A 27528-nucleotide genomic window follows, 5' to 3' on the forward strand; every position below is an offset into this window, starting at 1 on the left:
TTGGTTCCCGTTTACTAACAAACTGATCAAAAAACTTCAAGTGGTACAGCGAAAAGCGCTGAGATACATATACAATAAACACTCCATCACAGACTCACCAACAGCATTACTGAAACGGGCAGAACTCCTAACCATGCATAACAGAGCTAAGCTTGCTAGACTAAAAATCATGTATCAGTTAATACACAATCAACTTAAGCTGCCTATTATGAAATACATATCAACGTCCTCGAATAGAATAACTCGCCATAAACACACACACACATTAGGCGAATTTCCGTTCCAAATTGATATTTTCAAGTACTCTTTTTTTCCAAGGGCGACACGCGAATGGAATAATCTTAGCACAAGTATCACTGACAGCTCATCCTTAGATATGTTTGGTACCCTGATTGCGCATCAACTATACGCATTGCAGCAATAATTCTTCACATTATTTACGTAGTTCCTTGTTGCCTTATTATTTTAACGGTGTTTGTGCTTGACTATAATTACGGCAATCATGCAATACATTTCTTTTCTTGTTGGCATTATTGTAACCTTGATTGTTGCGCGATTGTTATTACGTCAATACTGACCTTGTAACTGGTCTCTGTAACTGCAATTATCTTTGTCATAACCTCTCCGTTCTATTTATTCTCTTGTATAATCCCGTAATCAAATTGTTATATGCCCAAGTTTTTTATTGTATAAGATTTAGTAAGTAACATCTTACACCATGTTCCTATGTATAACATACAGCCCTTCCTGTTACAATGCCTGATGGGATTCACAGTATCAATAAATAAATATCGAAAATATTCAGAACACAAAACTATCGAGTTTACAATTCGAACTAAGCAAGCAAAAATGATATCACAATTCTGTGAATTGCGTCTAATAGTACATCTAATGGGCGAGGGGTCGGGTTGTGTGATGGCCTGTCGTAAACCTCTTACCTCTTCTCGAAGGCTGGCCAACTCCTCGTCCCGGGGGTCTTAATTGCGGGCGATTCGTTCTGCCCATGTGAGCTCCTCGGGGGCTTCCGTGGGGGCTGATGAATTCCACTCTGGGAAATCTTCGGGATGTAGCTGCCGTCTTCCGGTTGTGCTCTTGTTAACTGAAGGCATCGTTGTTTGCTGTCGCTGTGTTGCTTTGCACCATCCTGTTCCTGTAAGGTGCTCGCCGCCGCACAGGACGCATCGGGGCACGCACTGACGCCTTCTGCCTGAGCCGTGATCCTCGCCGCATCTTGGACATCTCGGTATTTTCTCTTGTGGGCACACATCATGTCTGGGTCCTGGGGCGTGACAGTTCATGCAGGCGTCTTGTCGCGCCCTATATGGCGTGCACGGGTGCACTCCCTGAAAGTAAATAATTCTACGGGGGATGGGCCGCTGGGTTAAAAGTTATAAGGATGGACTTATACTTGCCCATGCGTCTTGCTAGTAAGATGTCTGCTTCTGGATTTGTCGCTTGTACATGCCTGTGCTTCTTTGTGTACCAATCGTTTTTTTTTTTTCGAGACTCCTTCGGTAGCCACATTATGTGCCCAAAGTAGGCCTTCAATTGTGGCCAACATGCTTTCCTTTGCATTTTTTCTTCCTTTCGAAGCCCCCACCCCACAAAAGAAAAAAAAGACATTGTTGCAGCCCAGAGAACGGCCGCATGGAGAAACTTGGATTTGATTACTTCTTCATTTGCGGGAAGTCATGGCCCATGGGACTCTTCAGTTGCCGGGTACTCTTATTATATTATTACTATAGCAATTATATGGCCACTCCAGGCGCATTCTTGCCGTCACCGTCGCCCTCATGTTCCATATTAAATCCAAGGGCGCTAACATCGTGACCGCGCGCCGCATGCTGTCTGTAAGGGGGGGAATGCAACGGGGTGGCGTTGGTATAAGTGAGCCTACGATGGTGGCTCAGTCTTCTGTGCGTAAGGGACAAAAGCATGGAGGAAGCGCGCCTCCTTCCGCCGCGCACGATACATCAGGGGGATTGCAGAGAGTGGGGAGGGGGGGGCTTAGGATTCTGTAATCTGGGAATCTGTGATTGGGCAACATGTTTATTTGCTTTGTTAGATGCAAAATATACAGTGACCTTTTCTTAGATACATAGACTCATTGAAGATTTATACGTATGTGTAAATATTTTGTTGCGACGTTTTGTGTATACGTGCAGTGAACTCTGTTTCAAGCGACATTTTTTTTGTCCATTATCAAGCTTTGTCTTCGCATTTGTATATTTCATTGTATCGTCATATTTCTAGTGCACGAGGGCGACTAAAATGAAAGGGAGCCAACCCACCCCATGAAATAATTGTTCGATTCATTATCTTCGAGGCATACACGTAGCACACATGCATCTCTCACTTACAAAGCTGACACGCATGTGTGAGGATAAATGTTTTTTAATGCTCTCATACACTCGGTTTAACATGGTTGCGGTACATAATGGACGCTCGAAAAGTTGAACAGCGTGGTGTCGTGAGTTTTCTGACAGCTGAAGGTGTTTCCTAAAAAGAAATTAGTCGCCGTATGGCTGCCATGTACGTTGAACATTGCATTTCATTGGCCAATGGGAAGCGTTGGAGCAAACTTCAAAGAAGGGCGTGAAAGTTGCAAAGACAATCCAATACTGGACCTAAGCCACCGTGCAATCACCCCCAACAAAATTACAAAGGTTGATGGGCTAATTAGATAAGAACGGCGGATAAGTATCGATGAACTGGCAGAGTGTGTGAACATTAGTTACATTTCGGTTCACATTATAATTCATGATTATCTCGGTCATCTGCTCTTATATGCGCAACAAAAGCCCAAAATTTTGGACCACCGCCGGAACACGAAGTTCGGCGCTGCCTTGAGCCATCTGATCCGGTATCACAATGAGGGTGACGACTTCTTGTCTGCAATTGTGACAGGCGACAAATCATGGTGTCACTACTACGAGCCTGAAACACGATGGCAAGCCTTACAGTGGAAACATTCGAATTCACCTGCCCAAAGGAAGGAAAGGCCGTCATTTTCGCGTCAAAGGTGCTGTTGTCTTCATTTTTTTTGTCAAGGACCATAACTGATCAAATTTGCTTAACCTGGCGAGACTATCAATCGTTTCTGATATTGTGAAATGCCGGGGGAAGAACAAACGGCGCGGGAAATTTACGAATGGGGTCATTTTGCTCCATGATAATGCTCATTCCCGCGTTGCTGATGTGGCTAACACAAAAATCGTTAAGTTCAAGTAAGAAACGCTGCAACATCCACCATGCATCCCAAACCTGTCGCCTTGCAACTTGCAAATTTTGGGGCAACGGAAACAATAGCTCAACGGATCCAGATTCGTGTAGGATGATGACTTGAAAGAGTCCGTTACAGACTTTTTGAAGCAGCAACCCAAGGAGTTTTATGAGACGGGAATCGTGCGACTCGTTAGTCAGTGGGAGAAATGTCTAATGCTCATGGAGTCTACTTTTAAATAAAGTGTAGCGTTTGTCATATCTTCCCATTTGCTTACTTTCATTTGGCTCGCCCTCGTACATTTTGGAGAACTCCTGCTTTTTATGTGTGCTCTCGGTTCAGACTATAACATCGGTGCAATTACTCACAATACACGATCGGTGACAGCTGCTCCTGCGCAATACATTGGAACAAAGGACAGCATCACTGACATTTTTCCCTGACGGTTGCATATGCACAAATATGTAAACAAGTTTCTTCAATAATAAAGTATCAATGAAATATTTGTCCCCAACTTGTTAATTCCGTGGCCTTTACATCTTTCATATCAGCGGCATGCACTACTTTGCTGGTTTCGAACTGATATAGTTCTAACGTTCGTGTGATAGTTTCTTATGAAATAGACAAAAACATGGAAGCATTGATATCAGGTATTTCGTGCACAATTTTTGGGACATACGAGTATATTATTGTGTGAAAAATACATATTTTAGTTGTCTTGACAGTGTGCAGCGTTTAAGAATTCGTTTGCAGCGTATTTGGCAATGGCATGGTACTTTTGTTCATGTATTTTATACCTTGACAAATTTCATGAAGAGGAGGCTGAGCTGCGACGTGAGCTTCCCCCCCCCCCCTCCCCAAGCGCAATTTCTGGCTACGCCACTGGCCGCAATGATAGGCATATTTCTCTGCTGCCAAAAACAACTATAACTCTTTACCACTTTCGAGGGACCTCTTGAGAAATGTGCCTGAGAGCTTCTGACATAGCCATTAGGACAGTTGAGAATGAGGCGGATTGTTTACCTGTAGATTTTATTTTCACTGTGCTTTCATCCAGCGTTTGTTCGTGCTCTAGAGAAAAGGGCTTATGCTGTCCCTGCATATTTTTACGCTGGTAAAGAAATGCCGACGTAGCATTATTGTTTCTTAAAGAATCCCTGAAAACTAGGAAAACTTGCCTGCGCTATTCAGTTTCCCTAATACAAATTGCCAGCACGCGATCGCACTTCACGAGAGACGTTCAATGGATTTGTCAAAAGGAAGCATTTTATTTGTTGACAGCGAAGCGCACTGTTCTGTTCTTTTTTTTTGACGGCGCTAATAAAGCAGCTGTAGGGTGTTTCTAAAACATACTCCGACAGCTATTTCAGTCGGCAGTTCTCTAATATATTTCAGCCAGCTTACCGCAATATAGGAGCTCCGAAGTACTAGGAATTTTTCCAGGTGGCTCCGTAGTCATAGTCAGTATGCTGCAGTTAGGCTTTCGCCAACTGATGTAGAAGTCGGTCGCCCAAATTTTTCGCGCCAACTAAGATGTATTCGTAGTAAACTTCCAGCAAATGGAGCTAATGAATGTCGAGCAAATGATCTGCAGGCTTTGTAGGTCTAAGAAAGTGAAAACGCGAGAGGAAAAAATTCGCAAACACCCCAACTGTAGAACGAAGATACACGAAGGAAACACGTAACGGGTTTCACAGTAAGAAAGCCTCGCAGTTGCAGAAAATATTTTCTGCAAATGCGAGGCTTTCTTTTTGAGAAACTCATTCTCTAGCCCGTTAACCACAACGCATGCATACTTCTCACGTGTAAACGCGAAATAGCGTTTTGTAAGTATGGGCAATTGTGTAACATGCCAGATAAACAATCTTCTCGAAAAAGAACTAACGAAATATACACTGCGATCATTTTTAGGCACTTAAGATTTTCGAAAAAACCGCCTGTGAAAGATTGCATATTTCTTGTCCTTGAGCTAGATTATTCCAACATGCGGACATTACAGCACAAGCAATCGAAACACATATCCAACTTAATAACGTGAGTTTGCTAATAATACTTCCTAATTCAAAATGTTTCAGCCCATATCGCAATTCACGAACTGTAGTCGGTCAGTTAGCGAAACGCACCCTAACTGACACCAGACTGTGCGACAAAATTCCTGTGTGTTCGAGTTAGTCGTTTGCGTCAACGCACAATAGATTGTTTTGTTAAAAAAAGTGAGTGGAACAACAGTGCTTTTTTTACGGCGAGTTTGATGGTCCATGCCTCCAAACTGGTGTCGTAATGTAAATCCCTTCCAACTAGATACGACGGGAATACTCCCCGTATACAAGTCTTGAACTGCGTGATGTGTCGTAATTGATTAGGAAGATAATTAAGGAAATCTTGGTTAAAAAGTCGAATATGTGTTTTGATATCTCGTGCAGGCCTTGTCCGCCTCCCCTGGATTATCCACCTCAAGGGCTACAAATATATAATCTACAACAGGCAGCTCTTTTTTAATTTCTGCAAAACATAAAAACGTGCCCCCTTATAGGTACCGTGGGTTTAGCGCCAGAGCCATGGGGATGTATTCTGAAACGTTCGCCGCGGCGAAGTTTTCGCACTGGCCACGCCTCCGCCGTTGCGGCGCGCTCTGAATGGCTGCTTTGACAAAACCGGAAATTCAGGTGGCGCAAGTGAATTTCCGGTTTTGTCAAAGCAGCCATTCAGCGCGCGCCGCAACGGCGGAGGCGTGGCCAGTGCGAAAACTTCGCCGCGGCGAACGTTTCAGAATACGTCCCATGGTCTCATCATGAGACACGTGAGCAGAGGGGTTGGGGGGGGGGGGGTTCTGGATTATTCTTACGGCGGGAATATTTTGAATCGTACCACATGCGCGACGTACCAGCACTGTTTTGCACACCGCACCCGCTTTTGCCTCTGGTCCCCAGGTGTCATAAAATAAAATAAAGAGATGTGGGGAAACCCGTTCCTAGAGGTATGCGATAACGGGTGTCAAGCCAATTGACACTAAGTAATTATAGGGTCTGTAAAATTAACCCAAAGCGCTGATATAGAAAGAAGAACCAATTGGAAAAATAATATGGATGCACGGTGTAACATTCGTGGTGGTGGTCGCATTCTACGTTGTAATCTGTAGATAAGATTGCCCCGCCTGCCACGATATCTTCCTTTCTTTAGCCACTCCCTGATTGGCTGCTTAGCGCTCGAAAAGCGCATCGCCGACCGAATAAACGTCATTGTCTTCCTGGCGATGCGTGGGTCGTCTGTTCCTTGGGCCGGTCGTCCTGCCGCCCTCGGCGCCTAGCCGTCGAATACGTAACAGCTGGTGGCACCAGTGGGATGGAGCGCACGTCGGCGGTGGCCATGGCGTCCGGTTTGGTGAGAGCACGGCTTACTTGACTTCATTGGGAGCATTGGCGACATTTACTTGGTAGTCGAGGATGTTTGACTTTGCTAAATATTAGTAAGTGCAAGAGAAGCACTTGTTCTTAGCAGTCATGAACCTCACATTGTTAATGAAACCCAACATAGTGTTGCTAGCAGAAGAGTTAGGTATCCCTGTACAGAAGTCGATGCCTAAACCTGCAATGATTGAAGCAATATCCACATGCGGAGCGAACAACGACGAGGTCGAGGAATGTTGGAAGACAATTTCCCAACAGCTAAAAGAAAGAGAGATAGAACTGAAGTTAAAACAGATGCAGCTGCATAGCCTTGAACGAACTGACAGTTTCGACATGCGCGGATACATGCAACCTTTCAGGGCGGGTAGCGACATCACTTTGTACCTTGTCAACTTTGAGAGGACGTATACTAGAGCTGCACTTGCAGAAGAGACCTGGTCGCAACGCATCTTCACATTGCTTCCAAACTTGACCAAATGTCAAACAAAAATAGTCGCTTGGTGAGGTGGAGTCTAGCGCTTCAACAGTTTGATTTTCTAGTGTGGCATAAGAAAGGCAAACGCCATGCCAATGCTGACTGCCTTAGTCGCATTCCCTAGTTTCCTTTTTCTTTATTTTTTTTCGTGCGCATGCCAGTAAATGCAAGTATTTTTCATTCTCGTGCTCAGTTTTCACGTGTTCTGCTCCCAGTGAATTCAACTGCCGGGCTTTCCTAAACTTGAGCGCGAGGTTACTTCTGACGTTGTTACTGCGTTTCTTCCGCTCTTCCAAAACGCCCCTTCACATCCTATCGTGCCGGCTGACGGATGAACCCTACACCAGAGGTCTGCGACCCGCTCCCTTTCGCTACCTGCTCGGCAGCCTTTCGTCACTCGGCGAGCAGTGCTAAATATGAGCGTTACCTCCTCCTGGACGTGTCGGCCCCTCTCCACGGGCCTGTTGTTCGAGCCTGAAGGCGCTTGGTGCCTTCTCCATCATTACTGCGATGTCTAGCTCAACTTGGCCGCCTGTGCCACCAAGCACCTCAACGTCTTTTCCAAGCGCAAGGACAATATGATTGTGAAGAAGTACACAAAAAGTACCGAGCGCAAGAGCAGACGACATTCCGGCCGTCCTCAACAAGAGGAAAAGGAAGACGAAGGAGGCTCGTGCAGCGCATGAAAAAGGGGCTCGGGCAACGGAGATCGCTCGAACGCCGGCGCGACTAGGGCCACCGGGCCTTCGGAACCGACATCTCCTGGCGAGGTTCACCTGACCGGGCGTCCGTCTTCGGGACTGGGAACGCCTCAGGTCGTTGCCTTGCACGAGACCCCGGAACGGCCTGCTGCAGCTTCGAACCCGCTTCTACGCGCGAGGTTCGGGTGACCGGGCGTCCGTCCTCGAAACGAGCGCCTGGGGCCTGCTCGAGACTTCAGAGTGGCCTGTTCGCGTCCACGGAGCTGTGGGCCGTCCACCTTTTCCTGCCCCGTGCTGCTGCGTCTGCTCTACCACCACGCCGGTCATCACTCGACGAGCGAGTGTGCCACTTCAAGAACTCTACGCCTCACCACATTCCGTACTTCAACCGCAACCCCGTGAGACTATTTTTTTCCCGTTTACGAACAACCGTGTATGTGTGGGGCTAGTTGAAGGTATTCTTCGTGTTTACGTGCCTTCTAATATAATTGTCGTGTGTTTCTCATCATGCACCGTCTCCTCCATCTTCCTCGCGTCACACGCTTTGCAACGTGACGATCCTAACAACATCACAATGATCTTGCAAAACGCTTCAGTGATGTGCTTGGACAATCTTGTTGCCCACCTGTTCCCGTCTACAGTTGTTCAAGAAGCGTCCTCTTTAACGCCTTCCGAAAAGGGTAGCTTTGGCCGAGCTGTAACATTCGCGGTGCTGGTCGCACTCTACGTTGTAACCTGCAGATAAGATTGCCCCGCTTGCCGCGATAACTTCCTTTCTTTAGCCACTCCCTGATTGGTTGCTTAGCGCTCAAAAAGTGCATCGCCGAACGAATAAACGTCATTGTCTTCCTGGCGCTGCGTGGGTCGGCTGTTCCTTGGGCCGGTCGTCCTGCCACCCTCGGCGTCTAGCCGTTGAATACATAACAACGGTAACTCGTAGTGTCCTAAGCTCCGGTCAGCGAGGGCACAAGATCCCCGCGTAGACCGTGTAATCGGATGAGAATCTAGAGATACGCTTGAAAAGTTCCAGGAAGAACCATGATCCAAGTGCTCCAATGACGACGGTGGTAGTAGATTTGTCGGATGATCCATGTACTCCCACCTGCCTGAAGATCCTTTGACAGGGAAGATATCTGAAACATTCTTCAGGCGTGTAATGATTAACACACGTAAATGGCCGCCAGATTGGAAACACCTTACCAATCGGACAGCCACTGACGAAGGAAAAGGAAATATATGCCTATTGCGAGAGAGGGCGGCTGACATTTCCTGACTAATGACCAAAGGAGTGAGGTGAACAAACATAAAAAGATGGAGAGGGGGTGGTATTTGCTGCAGTAACCAAAAAGAAAGGTATGACTAGTGCTATGTATCGAGAGCACCCACCAACAGCAGCAATGCCAGCCGTCCCTCAGAATGGTGAAAAAGGGATTTTAGAAAAGAAGGCACAGAAAACAATGAAGAAAGACAGAAACCTGTACAGAGCGAGAAAATGAAATGAGGAAACAGAACAATAGGAGGTACGTAAAAGACATCACGTGGCAATCGAACCACCCAGGGCATCACCCCGATCCGAATCAGGGGATGCCTACGTTTGGAAGGAGTGCGCAGGGAACTCCAGTGCACAGGATCATAGCACAGCCGTCGGGCGGACACCGGCGCCGTGCACCGTGGCCCAGGACGCTGGGCCCGGCCCGAGGGCGGCGAGCCCGGAGCCTCGCCCGACAAGGCGCCCAGTCAACCTGCCACACATCCGCGCACAAACACCTATGCACAGCCGTGCCAAACAGCCCAGGAGATGCCACCCCATCCCCGCAGTTCCCCTATTGGGAACCAGCGCTGGAGTTTTCACGATGCCTGCAGCGCCGCCCTGGCGGTCAGAACGTGCCCAATGCAGCCGCCCCCGCGGAAGAAAATTGCTACAGCTAGTGGCGTTGCGTGCCCTGAAAGTTGAAGGAAAACAATGGACGCTGATGATACTGTTGCGTATACAAGTGCCACAACTACGTCAGGATGAGGGAGGATGTATCCTTCTGCGTCTTTCCACCTAAACCCTACGAACAAGAACGGAGGCGGCGTTGGATCCAAGCAGTCATGCGAGCGGAGCAAGTTCCCGTCTTGTCGCCCTGTCAAGCGCTGTCGGGCTGGTTTCTAAATCGAATTTTGCGTGTGTGCCTGGTTTATTCGATAGTGAAGACGGTAAGCCGTGGCAGACAGTACCAAGCAGCAGAATCTGCAGTCGGCATTTCGTCGGAAACAAAATGAGCAATAGCATGCACCATCCGGCATATGCACCAACCATTTTTCCTTCGCGATACCACCGCCAAGCCCCTTCCAACTCCACCGCACCAAGCGAACGATACGAAAGGTAAATATTATCCATTCAGTGCCAAGAATTATGTGGGAGGGAAGCTGCCTTGTAATACGAGTTGGGTGCGCGTACTGCCGGCGCACGCGCGACTGAGCCGCCTATGTGTTTTTAAAGATGCGCATGCGGATGAGGACACGGCGCTGAGATGCATCCGGTAAATTTATGCAATTAGTGCTAAATGTAGCCAGCGTTGTTACGGATCCAGCAGCGGAGCACTCAAACCTTTGCTTGCGCGAGTCAGCTGATGAGTTAAAGCTTTCTTCTCCATGACTGCTGTGGCGAAGTAACATCACAATATTTTATGTGTAGCCAGAGAAATATGGAATGTCTTCAGGCCAACTAATACTTCCGAAACCATAGCGCAGCACGACCGGAGCCATAGCTGCTAGATTTGCGAGGCAGGCTGCCACGCAAGCATGGCAACGGCACACGGCGCAACCGTTAAAGAAACACACGGGCTCGCCGCGACACACTGTGAAAAATATATAAAGCTTAAAAAGCTTCTTTCGTCATGTCTTTACTTGATGGCGCTAGCTTCTTTACGAAAACTGTCCACTTGAAGCGGCGCGAAGACGTAAACATACGAACTATAACACGGCCGCGCAACTGTGTGTCGTCTGGTCGAGCGGCTGGAATATGCCGCGTTTCGTAGCCAGGGCGGCGTGCAACGCACTCTTTTCGACGCGCCGCATATACAGCGCTGGTTCCCCATAAGGGTAAAGTAGAATGCGCAAGCACGTGCTCTTGCAGAGTAATGCGACTGCTGGGCTTTCAGGACCTCCCATTATCATCATCATGATCCTCCCAAGTCATATGAGCGTGGTGACCCGCGCGCCAGTCATCATCTGCGAGCAAATAAAAGACGCGGCTTTCTGACGCATCGCTGCGCGTCTCGGATGATTGTGGGTTTGTTAGTTTCTTTTTTCCTTTTCATGGGTTCGGCACTCCAAGGCGCTGGAGCGTAGGGTCAGCCACGATCACCCAGCCGGCTGGCGAAAAAGAGACGACGAAACTGCCTTCATTTCCAAAGCAACGCCTGCCTCTAAGAAGGTGGATGCGCGTTGGCAGCCACGGTCCCCAGTTAGGACAATTCAAGCAGCTGTCCCCGTTGCGGGATGGCGGAGTTAGCCACGACTTTGAGCCGACCCTGGGCGCCTTTCCAGAGGGTCCGTGCTCGGCGAGAATGAAGTGGTGACGTCTCGCATTGAGGCAACGGATCAGGGCATGTACTGCGCATACACACGTCACTTGCCAAATCGTGGACTGGCATTGTGTGAGCTGCCCTTGAGCTCTGGCTGAAACCTCATTGCCCGACATGTGCAAAGAAAAGCAGGCATGAGTGAACACTGCGATACAGGAGCGCCGCCACGATTACGACATATCAATCCGGGGAATGCCCCCGGGCCGGTCCGGCACCGTTTCACTAAGTGGGCGTTCCATGCGAATCAGAATGGCGCGATTCCGCCGGTCTGCGAGAACATGCGGATATGTGCCAATCGCGAAGGGGCCCTCCGGGGCGACAACAAGACCAGCTCCGCCGTCAGCGTGCATCCCTTGAGATTGTGGTGCAAAGAAGTGCATTCCACGCCACACGGGCATATACTAGTAGGGACGAGGCCGAATCGTTGCAGGTAGTAAGGGAATCTACCGTGTCCCATAATTATTCGTGCAAAAGGTTTGAACGGAGGGAAGTAGGCTGGAATCGCTGAGATGGTGGGGACGCATAAGAATGCTTCTGTATCTGAATTGGCCGACCTCCAATCTCGATACCAATCGCACTCCATTTGCTTGTGAAACTGGCGACGGATAGAGTAGATGGACACTCTAGCGCGGCACGGCAGGCCAGAACGCGCCACAGCCGACGCCGCCTCATCAGCCAGTTCGTTACCAAAGACGCCGCGATGTCCGCACACGGGGTGCAGAGCAAGAGTAATTTTCGCGGACTGACCCCGCAGCGCCCGCTTGATCTGCACCGCACGCGCATCGCTAGAGTTAAGCGCCGCCAGTGAAGTCAGCAGCGATAAACACTCTGAAAAGAGATTAGCGCCTCCTATGAACCGCGACGCCGTCAGGTAGTTCAGTGCCTCACTGAAAGCAAGGGTCTCTGCACAGCAGGCACCGCTCACCTGTTAAATTTTAAACCAGCCCACCTTCCAAAGACTGTACTGGGGACCCATCACCACGAATGCCGCCCTGGCATAGAGTTACGTATAAGAGCCGTCTGTGTAAATAGGTAAAGCCTGCTCAGAGGACTTAAGTGCTGCTTCGGAAGCCGCAAGACGCGTCAGAAGGAACCTACTTCGTTTCGCTGGGTGATCCTGCCAGAAGTCGTAAGGGTATTTGATATTGTCAGGACTATCACACTTCGGGCCAAACATGTAAGGCGGCGAGGAGTAAAGAGGTGAAATTCCGCTCGAATGCCTGCTAATTCAAGTGGCATTGGCGGCGCCCGCAAGAGAACCTGTATTGTTGCCGTTCTTGTTGTGCGATATGCTCCAGTAAATTCAATAAAGGGCACCCTATGCAGCGAGACCACCTTAGACTTCAAAAGCTGTCCGGGAACTGAGACCACCAAACCGGACCGGCATAGGTTAGGGCAGGGAGAACCACTTGCCGATACAAAGTTCGAACTGCAAGAGGGCTGACAGCGTATGCATTCGATAGTTGGCTATAATAATCGGTGCAAGAATTTCCATTTTTTCCCGAAGGTAGTCAACATGTTCTTTAATACCTAATCGGCAATCTAAAACAATGCCTAACAGTTTCAGTTGCCCTTACGCAGCAGCCTGCCGTCACCTATAACCACGCGAAGGGCGTTAGCCCTCAACGCGCTGCAGCCATTAGAGAACGCCACATAGAATGATTTGGCACGGCTAATTTGCACTCAAGCGTCTCGCGCCCAGCGATCTACCGCAGACAGGACCACCCCAGCAGTACGCTCGATGGCAGCACGGTTCCTGCCCGGAATCAAAATGATTGCGTCATCCGCGTATGCCTTGGGTATCACGGCGGCCAATGGACCAAGGATGTCAAGCAGGCCGCCAATTGCTATATTCCACAAGAGCGGGCTTACAAGCGACCCCTGTGGGCTGCCAAGCGTCGTCTCGGCTGAAACCTCTCCCACCTGTGACCGATAAACTAACAAGCCGTTGCACAGGATGCTCTGTAGTAGGGCAAAAAGATTTCGTGGGCATCCGTGCTTTTGCAAAAAGTACAACACCAGTGGGTGCTGCACAGAATCAAACGCGCCCTTAAAATCGATTGCCACGACAATGGCCAGTGTTTTGTATTGTTTGAGCCACGCCAGACGCTCGCGCACGGCGTGAAGGGCCATGACGGCACCCCTCCCATCATCATCATCAGCAGCAACAGCAGCCTATTTTATGTCCACTACCCCAGTACGTAGGCCTCTCCCCGCGATCTCCAATTACATCTGTCCTGCACCAGTCTATTCCCACTAGCACCCGCTAATTTCCTAATTTCGTCACACCACCTAATGCGAGGAAATAATAATCTATGCGTAGAGTAGGTAACCGTTCGACCATTAGGGTGACAGAATGGGTACCAAGAGAAGCACAGTAGAGGACGACAGAAGACTCCTCCCATGCGTGAAGCCAAATTAATTGCTCTGGTGGAGACTGTGGGGAGTACACTCTAAAAACAGAGTTCCGGGCACTCTCTTTGAAGGAGTATCTGCTTGTCCCTTAATTCACTCGCTTTTCGAGAGTAGATCGACCCTCTTTGACAGAGAGTAGGACAACTCCTCCCGACAGAGGTTTGCTACTCCACCGCAACGGAGTGCTAGTACTCTTCCGCAGAGTGCTAATGCTCTCCCCAGGTGTAACAGTACTCCCCCAGAGTGGGTGCTTCTACACTTCCAAACCGAGTACTTCTACACCTCCAAGCCGAGTGTTTCAGCTCCCCCAAACAGAGTGCTTGTACTCCTTCCGGGCAGAGAGTGCTAATACTCTTCTGAATAGTGAGAAACCACGATGTAGATCCATGGTCACGTTAGAAGCGATTCGCAATACTTACATGTAGCGAATATTTGATTCCATCATAAGCAGCTTCTTTACTTATGCTTGGTGAATGGGATGTAATTTGCAGTCGCTGAGTTACTCAAATGAAATATTTTCTCTCTTAGAAGGACTAAATCTTTATTGATCAGTCACAAGGCAAACACATAAATTTAGATTAGAATGATGCCCATGAACTTTCGAACACATCCTGTAATAAAACATAAGTATGTTCTCTAAAGTTTCATCAATATTACAGTCCAGAAATATCCTTTAATTTCAATTGGCTCCTTCTTTTCAAGAACAAAGTATACAACGGAAAGTTAAACATAGAACAAACGTGTGCAAACTCACAAAGTACTGACACTATGATCGAAGAGAAATATGCGCCACATTACTGGCACAAAACGCATGTACTTATATGACAGAGGTTACCAGATGAGCTGCTAAGCGTGGGGCTGCTAAAGTAGATAAATTGTGCAAGAAACTTCTCTTGTGTGACATTTGATCTCATTTGATAACGCCTTGTACAGCAAATTGATGTTCCTGACTGAGAGTACAGTGCATTTAGAAATGTGTTGCACATTTTCATGTGAGCACGAATGTCTAGCTAGCTTTGCTTATATTTCACATAAAGTTATTCATGTATGGGCTGCACCCCATTTTCTCTAAGTGTGGCTTGTCGTGGTTTTGCAGTAATATCCTGCCCGGTCTGAAAGCGGTACAGAGGTATATCATATTTTATATTCGATTGACCTCCTCACGAAAGTATCTTTCTGGTGCTGTTGGGATTGATCCGTTACACTTTGCCACAAATAAATAAAATGGAATTTACATCATCTAGCGTGTAGCAAATAAGCATAAAACTGCAAGTGGCACTGGAATTGAAATCTTGCGCATGAAATTTATTGTCATATATGGTTGCTTTGCACTCCCATCACGGTAAGAATGCTATATTTCTGAGGGGCAGTTTGCATAATTACATGATCAGTTATTGTGACTCGTTAAAATTCAATTTAACTAAAGTATAGCATAGCTTCAATGTGAACCAAAAATCAGATGCGATGAATATTATGCATCAAAGGCGGCAGAAGCATAAGTACAGGCAGGGAAGTGCATGAAAAATACAAGGAGGTGAATCATAAATTGAGAAAGGCACCATCCTCTTTCACATATCCTTTCCATGCACGTGGATTTTGCATGCGACTAATCATATACTTGCATAATGAACTATCTGAAACCAAAGCTTTCTTCCTACTGAAGTGGTTAAGACACGCTAAAGTAAGAAAAATTGTCGCACTTCACAGAACCTTCGCCACAACACAAGTGCATATGTGTCTTGGAAGATTATTACATCGCCTCACTGTGCACTCTATCTTAAGTCCAGAAATTTACCAGGCCCGAAAATGCTTTAATTTTAATTTGCCTCATTAAAATTGTGTGTACAGAAGCCATGAAACTAAGGGGCTTTTGCTTAACACTATATGTTCACATCCGCCAACTGATGAACAAGTGTTCTACCCAGATGCTCTCAGTTGTTCGCATTCAACGCATCTCTACATCCACTAGCATACTTGGTTGGCAAATAGATCGAGTCACCCTAATGAAAATATCAAATACCTACCAGAAGCTTTCATATGACAATTTCACAGAAGAAGAAACCACAATTTTGCATTTTAAAAATGATCTTCAACGCCAAGTGACTCTCGCGCTTCTAAGAATTAAGGTGTGCACCATGGTGTACACAGTTAAAGGCCTTAATTGCTCCTTGCTTTCGCTTCGGGAGGCACGAGCGGTTCTAATGAACTGTTCTCATAAGCATGCACGTAAACGATAATGACTTCTTAAACATGGGATTCTCTTCCCGCAATGCTTCCCTTTTCAGGAACCTAAAAGGAGGCCATACTCCTAAAATTAGGTGTAAAAAATAGATAAAAGGGAAGGCATGAAAATCTGTCTGCTTCATGTCAGCAGTTAAAATACAGAATCACAGTGGTTTGTATTTGCACCCTTGAATTCAGGTGCTGTTAAATGTAAGCTACTAAAGCTGGTAAATGTAAGCACCTAACCAAGCATGAGCTGTCGCTTTTTATAGTGATCACAGGCACCATGTTCATTGCAAGTATGTATCATGTCACTATACAAATATACAATTTCATTGTACCACAATTTTTTTATCACATGGATATGTCTGTTGAGAGGCAAGGCAAAAAGTACTCACTTCTCACAAAAATAACCAGTTTTTTTAAACACATTTCCAACTTTTCAATGACACTTGCTCCTATGTGTTTCTCTCCATAGAGCATACTTAATTTTGACTTTCCCATCAGAGACATTACATTAATATACCATGTTAATAGGACTGCTTAGAGCACGTGACAATTTTCATCATGGTGTGACATACTATATTTTGGTTTTGTTAACATTTAGTCAAACGGTACACCGTATATACCCACATTCTAGTTTTCTCGTCCAAATTGCATGGCAATGTATTGTGATTCTTTGGAGTGCGCTCTTCTGCACAACGTCGAGTGGAACTGCGCTGGCTCTTTGACATCCTTGTGTCCTTGCAGCTGCCTTCTTGCGTTATATAAAGCGGGTGCCTGAAAAATACCATGTGCAAAAGTCAATACGAGGACACGGTGTAAACCAATATCAAGACACTCAAGGTCAGGGCACTAAAAGAAAGTCTTAGCTCTTAGCCTTCCTACTGAACTGCATGCGAAACATCTAAATGACTGCAACAGTCAACTGCTGAGCTAACATCAATTTTTAGTTTTAAACAAAAAAGAAATATCCAAAAGTTCATCCTCGTTCAGCATCAATTTTAAAATACTCCTGCTAATAAATAAAATATTGGTCATTGTCAGGTGTCATAAGTCTCATTAGCCTGGTGTGTCGCAAACAGCACTTGCGACACATTCTAAGCACGTGCCCAGTGTGCCCCATCTCTGATTGTGACACTGCTCAAGCCGTAATTTGACGATCATATCTGCAAACCTAATACTCAGTAGGGATGAAAATATGGTCCTCCAGTTCAATGGATATGACTGGATATGCCTATAAGAAAGGGCAACAACGCTTGTTATGGCAAGCTTACGCACATTTCAATGATAACAAGAAAGTTCACTGCGGCCTGCATCTAAGCTTACTAAAAGGCGTGAACTTATTTTAATTGATGAGGTCCGCAACGGAGTTCATTTTTGACAGACTCGACTAGTGCTGCAGTTTGAAATCTAGCATTTTACATTCTTGAAGGCCTGTAAAAGTTGCAGTTAGACCGCAGTTATTAGTTTATTAGAGTAACTCTTTGTTTTGTGTATGACAGATGACTGTTTACACGGAATTAAAGCAATGTTTTATTTTGATACTTTATTTCTTCACTAGAAATATTAAAGCGATAAACACATTTTGATCTGCCGCGCAGTGGCAAGATGCAAACATTACGCTTGCAACCCCCGGAGGAAGGGTGATTTAGCTATTCATATGACATAACTCTCAAACGCCAACTCATAATGGGAAATGCACTGGCATGTCCAAAACATTAGGCGTATGCAAAGTGCGCCTGCAATTGTAATTCTACACAGCATCCGTAGGATTCGATGCCGATGCATAACTGGTTGACAATTCACCGAGTTCGTTGACGTAAGCACCCCTTTCAGATTCCCACCGTTCTCGAAAACCGCAACAGGAGACGTAAAATCAGACATATAATCACACCATTTAAAAACACTTCAGTCTTACGGCTAAACCCCATGAGAGCAATTTAGTGCGCGACGGCGACGAGCGACAAAACCGGCCGTCGCTTGAACGGATCGCTCGGTTCTAGATATCTGGAATTCCTCGATCGTCGCCCGGAATCGCTATGACCGACTAGACAATAGCGCGAAGCCGGAGCTGGATGTACATCACTCAAATACTACAGATTGTCACGCGGAACGAGTAAACGATTGAACTTTTATACGTGCAAGGATAAGAACCTAGTGCAATAGCTTCGGAAATATTTCATGCCACATTTTACAGTAAAATACATCAACTTAAATTACCAAAGCACGCGTCACCCTAGTTTTGACGTGTATTTCAAGCCCTCATACTGGAAACACCGGGGAGACATTACTCAATATCGTCACTCGTACGGAGACGACTTGTAGGCGACGAGCGGACGCGACAGCCATCTCCACCGCATCACTTGTAGCTGTCGCGCGCAAGATCGCTTATATGGGGTTTATGCTTTATTCAGCATAAAACATGAATTCCTCATGCGTTTCTAGTAAGTTCAAGATAGCGCGACCAAGTGACCTCTTGCAGCATGCAGCTGAACGCCTGCGGCAAATTTCACACCTACCACTGGCGCTGCCCGTAGTTTCAGTAGTCGCAGATTACCAATGGGCGAGACTCCGTCAAGCGCGCGGCTTATTTATAACAAAAGCATGCCGCCATCAAATTGACGCCTTCGGTTATGTGCCGCCTTACTTCAACAGCGTTCCGTATGCAGTAGACTGCCAAAATGAATAAATTCAAACACACGATAAGCACGCTCCGCATAGGTTCCGAATCATGGGCTGGTGAACAAACAATCTTAAGCGTCCTCTAGCCTCACGTCTTATTGAACATACCATGGTTCTAACAGCATTTGCCATTTCCAAAGCTCTTACGGATAGCGGCAAGTGAGAAAATCACATGCAGTTATCGCGACGACTGCCTTTTTCGGTAGACATCGAGAGACACAGTGCGCTTGCCTAGTCCGTTGTCAATCGCGTCGGCTAAGTGCCGCGACGACTTCCTGGTGATAACATGTCATATACGCAGAATGAGCACCAAAGTTAGAATTCAATTACCGTGGAGCATTTCTCGTTATGTACAGCCAATGACGAACTACTGTCGTGTATTCGCGGCATCGCGAGATAGCTGACACACAACCTTTCTTGGATGGCCTTCGTTGCTGCTCGCTGGACGGATCACCTTTCTCCGGCGCTGTGCTGTACCGCGATGCTGAGCGCGCGCGCGGTGGAACAACTCCGAGTGAAAAAGTATTGCTCGCTCCGCGTTCCTTTGAGCTGTGGCTGCCTATTCTCGTAGAAGAAAAACGGTGTGTTCTTTGCTCAGCGTGCGTGAGTGTTATATTGCCATGTTCGGTGACAGCCCCCTACAGTTGAAGCAGAAGATTACGCTACACTGTAAACGAAAATAAACCCACCTGGGAGCTTTTAACAGGCGATGTGCCCTAGAACCTCCCCTCCTCGAATGTTTACTCCGATGTATGGGAGCAAAACAGAGCCATTCTCCCGTTTCACTCCGTTGGCTTGCTGCGCGAGTATTAAGGCTACAGGACGTGATTATACTCCGCTTCAATATATTGTTCTCGTGTGAAAACTCCGACAGGGAGTTTTAAAAACTCCCCTCCGCCGTTACAAACTGGTCACGGGGCGCTTCCCATGAGGCTGTGCGCCTCGCCAGCGACCAGGCGCGTTCTGTGGAGTCGGGAGTGCTCATGGCCGACGGTTTGTTCATGGCCGACGGTTCCGCGCCAGCGTTTCGTCGATTTGTTTCCCTTATTTCCTTTCAGAAAGTGTTATATAGGCATGCCTGAAGCCCACGGTATCTCAGCTTCAAGTACGTTAGCACTGATCACTTTGCTGACAACGATGAATGCAACATCAACGTCTTGAAGTGCGGAAAGAGGCTTAGGTATATACCTCCAAGCGGCTCACTGGCTCGTGATGTCGGCACAGGTTCTGACTGTTTTCGTGCTGCGTGACCGTGGCATGTGTTCTTCAGAACGTGAGATGCGACTTTTATGTCCTTTTGGGTACATGCTGACAACGTCCGGTGTAATGTTTGAAAGGATTGCGGAGCAATGGCAACAGCAGCCACTGTTCGAGCGACGGCGTCCGTGATAGTCGCACATTAATGGCGTACTCCAAGTTCGTTGCGGTGCTGTGTTTCCAGTGAGAAAGACCGGAGTGCAAGCAACTGTTTTTATGTATCTGTCTACGGATATCCTCACCCGAAAAAAAACGGCAGGACATAAGTATGCGTACTCTAAATAAAGCTTCTCACTGAGCGATGTCAATCGAATTGTTATCGCGCATATAGGTTTTGGTCACGTCGTTGCTTCCGATATTGCATCAACATTACGCTCTATCCGAGACAGTGATTTAAAAGCATGCCTGCTGGCTCCGAGTTTAAGGATTCACTGGACAGATCAGCGATGTAGCTCCTTTTCACAACCGAGAGAGATTGCTTGGACGCAGAGCAAGTAGTGCGGTGTAGAAAATCTATGACTACGCACTTTTGAATGTTACTTCTGCTGCTGTGGGTCATGCTCACGCGTAATATTTACTTGATACACTACCACTATATCGCAAAAATTTAAGTTTGCTATGAAGCACACGTACTTACATTTTTCTTCCTTACTCTAACTAACGCATTACTTTTTGGCCGCGAACGCCGGCAGTGTGCGAAGTCGCTTCAGCACTCGCAGAATGGCTTGTTAGTTTTGAAAAATTGCTTCATTAACTTCTTTTTCTCAATATTCTGAATTAACTATTTTCTGTTGATTAAGGTATTTTGTTAATTTCAGAGAGACAGATCTCGTATGAACGAGCATGTGAGTCGTAATTCTGAAAACAGCACAGCTGCTCCCTCGGCGGTTTCGAGGCACACAGTATCGTGGCTATATATACTGGCAGCGTTGCTTCTTGAGTATCGCGTATACCTGAGAAGTCTTTCAAAGTTCTGCATCGGGCGTTTCTGAAGTGTTTATGTATGTAATGACATATGTGTTCTCGTTGAATTTGACGTGGTCTTGTGCGTGAGTTTCGAAATTTGACCAGTAGCCTCTGTATGTAAAGATCTTCGCGCAAACTCACGCGATGCCTCTATTTATACTCCCATTGCGCCTAAAAAAAACTATGTCTATTGCAAAGCGAAAAATAAAGAAAAGACAGTAAAAAACTCCCATAGTTCAACGCAAAAATTCCGCTCGCATGGAGTAAAAATTCTACTCCGACGATACATAGCATAATAAACTCCCAACCGGGGGGTCACTAGAGGATAAGCAATATACTCCCACCTGGGAGTTATTTACGTTTACAGGGCACGTTTTGTTCTCTGTTGCCGCCAAGCGTAGAAATGAGCATTCTACTCTCTCTCTCAGAAGTGCAGAGTGAAATGCACAGTTCAGTTTCTCATTGGGTACGGAGTGAACAATGCATTTCCCTCCACTCGACATTTTGCGAGGGTAAAACAACGCTTTGAAGAGTAAATCAGCCGCTTCACTCATGCGATACCCTCCCTAGTTTTTAGAGTGTAAGATAGAAATAAAAGCGTGAATTTACAAGCCGTTCGAATATTTTGCTATATAAGGAATTCATGATTATAGGCCGGTAGGAAGATGTCTGGTCGCGTGGCCGGCCCTGTTTTTGTATGAATTTCACCCTACCCTGCCACCAGATTTTTGGAATACACTCCAATAGAAGTGCCGAATTAAACATAAGTAAGAAAACTCCGGGATGAAAGATGCTTTACCAGAGAAGGAGAGATGCCGTCTAACCCCGGCGTTGACCGAACCCTGCTCTTTGAGATGGCGTGCTCTATCTCCTCAAGTGTAAAATCGAAGTCCTCTCTTCGACTCACCGGTGGGCTATATGCCACAGATCGCATTGCCCTATGCTGCGCGCCGTCCTGCGCGACGTTGTCAGCGAGGATTTGTGTGCAACGCAGCAGTGCCACCGACTGTAGGACATCTGCAGTGAGTTCACTGTTCGCCGTAACAACAGCGGGCGACTGTGCGGGTGGCCGTAATTTGTTAAACGCTGTTTTAAATGGCGCGCCATAAGTGCTTTTCTTTGAGCACTCTTCACAAGAGCGTTTTGACGCACTCTCCTTAGATTGGGCAATGTTCCGCCGATAGATATGCGTGCTCTAGCAAAGTCCGCCCGTAAGGTCAACCTCATATCAGGATCGCATGCCGCCTGATATCGGCGCCGCATAGTGCGAACTCGATTTCTTTCAGCGCCAAATTCCGGGTTCCACCACGAGTTCACTCTATACGGACCCGACTTCACAGTGCGCAAATACCGATGGACCAGGTTATTATAAAGTTCATAAAATTTGCCAAGAACATGTTCTAGTGCATCTCCTGTAAGTAAATTGGCACCCTGTACCAATTGAAACCAAGACATCGTACTAAGCGATTTCAGAACTCGGGCTCTGCCAGTAAACGTCAATTTTTTCTTAGGGGTGTGCTGACCGAGGGTGAAGGCGAACTCAATGTGTCGGTCAGGGTGAAGGCGAACCCAATGTACCGTGCAGTCATCGCGGACCTTCCACATGTAGTCGAGAGCAGCCATCGCCGGAGTTATCATGGTGAGATCAATCCAAATACCCTTGTAGTGATTCTCAAAGGTAGCTTCCGAGCCCGGGTCTTTCAGAATATGCAACCCGTGCTGACACACGAGGTGCACAATCGCAGCGCCCCGATCATCGCATCCACTCCTCCCCCCCCCCCCCCCCCCCGCCGGCCACAAACCGAATGCAGCCGCCACCATCCCCGACCCGACCGCCGCAAGAAACACGGTAACCAAGTAACCAAGGTATGGCCCAATGTCCGCATGTGGCGGCACGTAAACCGCCACCACCATAAAAGAGTGGGACGGCATTGAGAATTTTACTGCGACAACGTGTGTAGAAATCAGGACAGGAAGACAAGTATACCCGGACTCATCGCAAAACACTAGCATTTTTGCATTCTCTGGTGCTTTATATTGATGAAAATGCGAAGAAATGCCGGGAATCACGTTCGCAATTACATAGGGGTCGCACACGACCGCGAACGTTATTCCCCTTGCCTCCATAGCTCGTATCAATACCGCCATCGCATTGTTCGTATGATCGAGGTTAGCTTGAATGAATTTTAGGTTAAGCCTATCCGCCATTGCTATAGATGATTATGAATGCCGAATTGTGTTGGACCAATGAGGTTGCCAAGTGTTTGTTCAATCTATACGTGGCTCTTTTCAGTCTCGAGCGCCGCCAGCGCCCCTCTCGATGGTGCCATCAAGCCACAAACCGAACTGCCCGACACGGTCACGTGCTGCTCCCCATTCCAACAAAGGCGGTGAAGGCACGTATGGGAGGCCGTAAGTGCTGGAATTTCCATTCCCCCAGACCGCCCCGCGAATGTGCGCGTGGAGGGAACCTGCACCGCCCAGCAAAAAGGGAGGAGCGTGTAGCGAGGGTCAATGTAAATGTAGTGGGTGTGCTTGAACCATCCAGCTCAGCTGGCCAACGCCGTAGCCACTGGGCTGCCGCGGCGAGTGCGCTTGAAGACAGTCAAGGCGTGCCATGTTCTTTTAGGCCAAATATGCAGGAATGGATCACGAGAATAATTCTGTACCTTGCCACTGCCTATTGTGAATGTCTTGTCGGATGGCAACAAATTGCTTTCAAAGTGACTGCAGACCTGTTTCGGCCACCCTTTCTTCACGGCAGACAGCGCTTTGCGACACCATATGACATTTTACCGCCTTTGTACCTGAAGCAGGCCATGAAGGAACGAGTTGTATTTTTTCGTACAATAAGTCATCATGCCATCCCCGTCGACATCCTACTATCTTCATCATACTATATTCGAAATACTATAATATAAGAAAAAAACCTAGATGCCGCTGCTCTCTGGAGAGTTGAATCCATGCTGGTGATGTACGCCACACATGTGCACAATCAAGAGCTTCCATTTTCTGTAGGTATTGCAGCAGCCAAAGTCAACGTGCTTTCCAAATGACCTTGTATAAGCTGGCAGCACGCTGCTATTTCACAGAGTTAAAGCATCTCCAAATCGCTCCATACCACGTGACGTCAAAGCACTGCTTTGGCGCGTACAAGCCAGAAAGGAAGAAAGCCTCGCCAAGGTTTCGTTGCTGCAATTTTTCACCTCGTCCAATGAAAATATACGAATAATTTTTAGTATTGATCGCACTAGCTTGTTCATGTGACATATTGTGCGTGCGGTGGTGGGGGGTCGTGCACTTATAGAAAGGCCAGTAGGCGTTTTTTTTTTATATCAGCACCGCATAAATATACAAAGTTCATCGAAAATATCATATTTAATCAAAACAGTCACTAGAACTTGCAGCCAGTTATATATACATTTTCTCTAAATAATTCCTTTTCTCAAAACTGTTCGCATTCAGAGGAGCTCATTGTAGACACCTAATTTCGTAATCGCTAAGTCCCGGTAACGCAAAATGCAGCAAGAATGACGAGCTCTGAGGCACTATAACGCATAATTATCCCAGACTGTCTTTATTACATTTATCCAATCAGACCTTCATGATCGGTGCAAAATTTTTCGGGCTGCCATGCTTTACCTGTCTTTCACGCGCTTTCATGAAAACCGCGAAACTTCCTCCCCGTGTTATTCAGCGCGTGCACCTTGATTATGCATGATAAGACTCAACACAATAAAAATAATTGTTTCTGATTCCACACTTTTTTTTTTCGCCATTAGCCCTCCGCTATTGGTCAAAAGTTTTTGTGGTGCGCCCACTTCGTCTTTCTGTCACGCGACATCACAAACCGCGAGAACTTACAATGTCAAAGTGGCGTGGACGCATTAAAGATGCATTATTGTGCCAAACAAACCTGAACCTTTGTCGCAACAGTCGGAGACTTCCCCGTTCTGAAAGGAATAGAATATCTCTTTCTATCGTGCGGTCTGCCACTGGCTACTCGGAGCTGCCAGGGAGAACGGAGTTATTTGCGTACAGTAAACATTTTTAGGTGGCACTACAATGCTGGCGAGTCCTTTCGGCACGACATTGCTCTGCCAACTCTGCTGAAGATTCGTTTTACCGACAATTTTAGCGACCGATGACTTTGCAGGTCACCGTGATTTTTCACCGGCCACTACAAGCTAAGCAAGAGCAAGCGAGCCAATCCCGGCATCCTGCGCCACACTGCTCATCCAATTATCTACTTTTGCAGCGCAAGCGGCGCCCCAACGAAACCCTCGTCATTTCTGCGTACTCTTCGTCTTTTCTCAGCCACTCCGGCAGGAAAAGATGTGTCAAAGTAGGCAATGCTATTCACCTTGAAATCAAACTAAGGTGGCATCCTACAAACTAGGATCCCGTGTGAATTAGCGGGAAAACAACGCTGCGCGTCACCGCCCAATACCTATGTGGGCGATTACGGAAATGGGACGTCAGGAAATCGGCATAAAAGCAGATTGGCATAGTTTTACTTAACGTGGCTTCTGGTCGCGCATAAAAGGCAATCCGCCATTTACCCTCAACCTTAAGGTGTCCATCTCTGCCATCGATTGAATCCCACATTTTACGGGAGGTTGGCGATATTTATCTGAGAACATTATTCAGTGGCTGCCACCTGGCATTTCAAGACGGCGTCAGTGATCGCACCTTTGAAATTATCCGTGTCAGGTCTGCGGCTTCGTCGAGGTGGCTTTCTTCGTGGACACTGTATAATGCTGACACGTGCGTGCGGATAGCAGTAGTCGCATTAGAGTGGCTTACATTTACATAGGAGCGGTCAGCAGAGATTCTGCTCCTATATGTCGCACTGCGATATAGCTATAATTTCATATGCATCATTTGGAATACGAGCCTAATTTTCCTTGCAGATATTTGCGCTCTTTCTAAGGCTCCATTACTGCAACTTCAATCTTCGCTTCGCACTTGGCAATGCTGCCATCCCACGCTATATGTCTCTTGCTTTATAACCTTTTTCCAACAGGTATCTAGACTACAAACTCAATCAATCCCGTATTTCTTCTCTCGCAGTCTTGCTAAGCAGGTTGTGCAGATTGAAGTCCACGACTTTCGAATATTATTTGATCCGATTTCTCTATTAGTATTAGAGAAAATAGGCAAGCATTGTTCACAGTCAGTCTTAAAACTTCGGCATTAGAAACAATACCTTTTTTAAAAAAAGAGATGTCACGTTATAGATTATATCGGCAAATAGCCACTGAGAAATCATAAACTTTTTATTCAAAGTTTAAGCTGTCATTTGCTACTGCATATACTTTACTGGAGAGCATTTGATCAGGACATTGCGAAATGTATCATAAAATCATGAACATCATAGATTGGGCTGTAACTAGTTTTGACAGCAAGCAAATCAACGATTTTCATCACAACATTTCAATTGATTTCGGTGCTGCTAAGTAACTCATGCTGGAACGATGTGTGGTAATACCTCCATTTGCGAACGTTGCCTTTCGCGAAGTATTCGGTTAACGTGTGGCAGCATTTGAAAATATACAGGGTGTCCCATATATCATGCCCACGAATTCCCACAATATGACCACGCGACTTGCCGCTCGAGGCACTTTCCGTGTATTGGCGGGCTTCTTTCACGCTCGAGAAACAATGATATCTAGCAGGCATTGAGGAACAGAAAGGTGTATCGGGAGGATTTCATGTTGCTCTACAATTTTCTCATGGAAAGTTTTCATCTGAATATAATATTTGAAAAGTCGATAGATTGTTCAGACTAATTATTTAATTAGTCGGAATGCAAAAGTGAATCAGAGTACCTCTAAGCGACGGCAAACATTACAAAAGTTCCTATCGCGCTCACGGTGATTGCTCGTATCTTGCTCTGTCGATGCCGTTAATTGAATGTTACAAAACGTTCTAATATGCATATTGTAACTTTAGAATAGATTTCCAGCCGGAAAGGTATTTTATTTTTTCAGTATTAGCGTTCTACCACTTTAAAAAGCAATAAACAATTAAACTGCTATGAATTTTGAGGGAACACCTAACGGGTGCTGAACAAGCCATCTTGAGCGCGAGCAGTGCTCAGCACATTCACACAAGCGAATATTGGCGATGAGAGTGAGTTCATAAACGTGAAGCTCCTTCCTCCGAACGTGGTGTATTTCACTCTCTCATGAAGCTGTGCACTAAACCACTCCAGACGGGGTGCTTTGATATTACTACACACGTCACTCGAGCTGGCCTCTACCAATTCAAGGTTATGCCGTTCGGTTTATGCAATGCCCCTGTTACGTTCGAGCGGACGATCGACTCTCTGCTTCACGCTTTCAAATGCTCAGCTTCCCTTCGTTACCTCGATGACGTCCTTGTGTTTTTCCTACCTTTCAGATGCACCTTCAGCGCGTCGCAGCTATCCTTGACGTCTTCCGCAAGGCTGGGCTCCAAGTAAACTCATCGTAGTGCCACTTCGGGCACCGAAAGATTACAATGCTAGGCCATCTCGTCGGTGCTTCCGGCGTACAACCCAACCCGGAGAAGGTGCGAGCAGTAATGGCTTTACTGTACCTCAGTCTGTTAAAGACGTCCG

At 46.7% G+C, this 27528-nt stretch overlaps 1 protein-coding gene across 1 annotated transcript in view; it reads left to right on the forward strand.

Annotated features, from left to right (window-relative positions):
* The first annotated feature begins 22763 nt into the window (after positions 1-22763).
* The window catches only part of LOC135897904 (venom metalloproteinase antarease-like TtrivMP_A), a 248462-nt gene continuing 243697 nt past the window's right edge, over positions 22764-27528 (forward strand). Inside the window, exons 1-2 of the mRNA XM_070533531.1 lie at positions 22764-22790; positions 23218-23336. Coding sequence (XP_070389632.1) covers positions 23245-23336 — 92 coding nt within the window. The 5' untranslated portion in view covers positions 22764-22790; positions 23218-23244. The remainder of the gene's footprint in view (positions 22791-23217; positions 23337-27528) is intronic.

This window comes from Dermacentor albipictus, chromosome 2, assembly GCF_038994185.2.
Source record: "Dermacentor albipictus isolate Rhodes 1998 colony chromosome 2, USDA_Dalb.pri_finalv2, whole genome shotgun sequence".
Lineage (NCBI taxonomy): Eukaryota > Metazoa > Arthropoda > Arachnida > Ixodida > Ixodidae > Dermacentor > Dermacentor albipictus.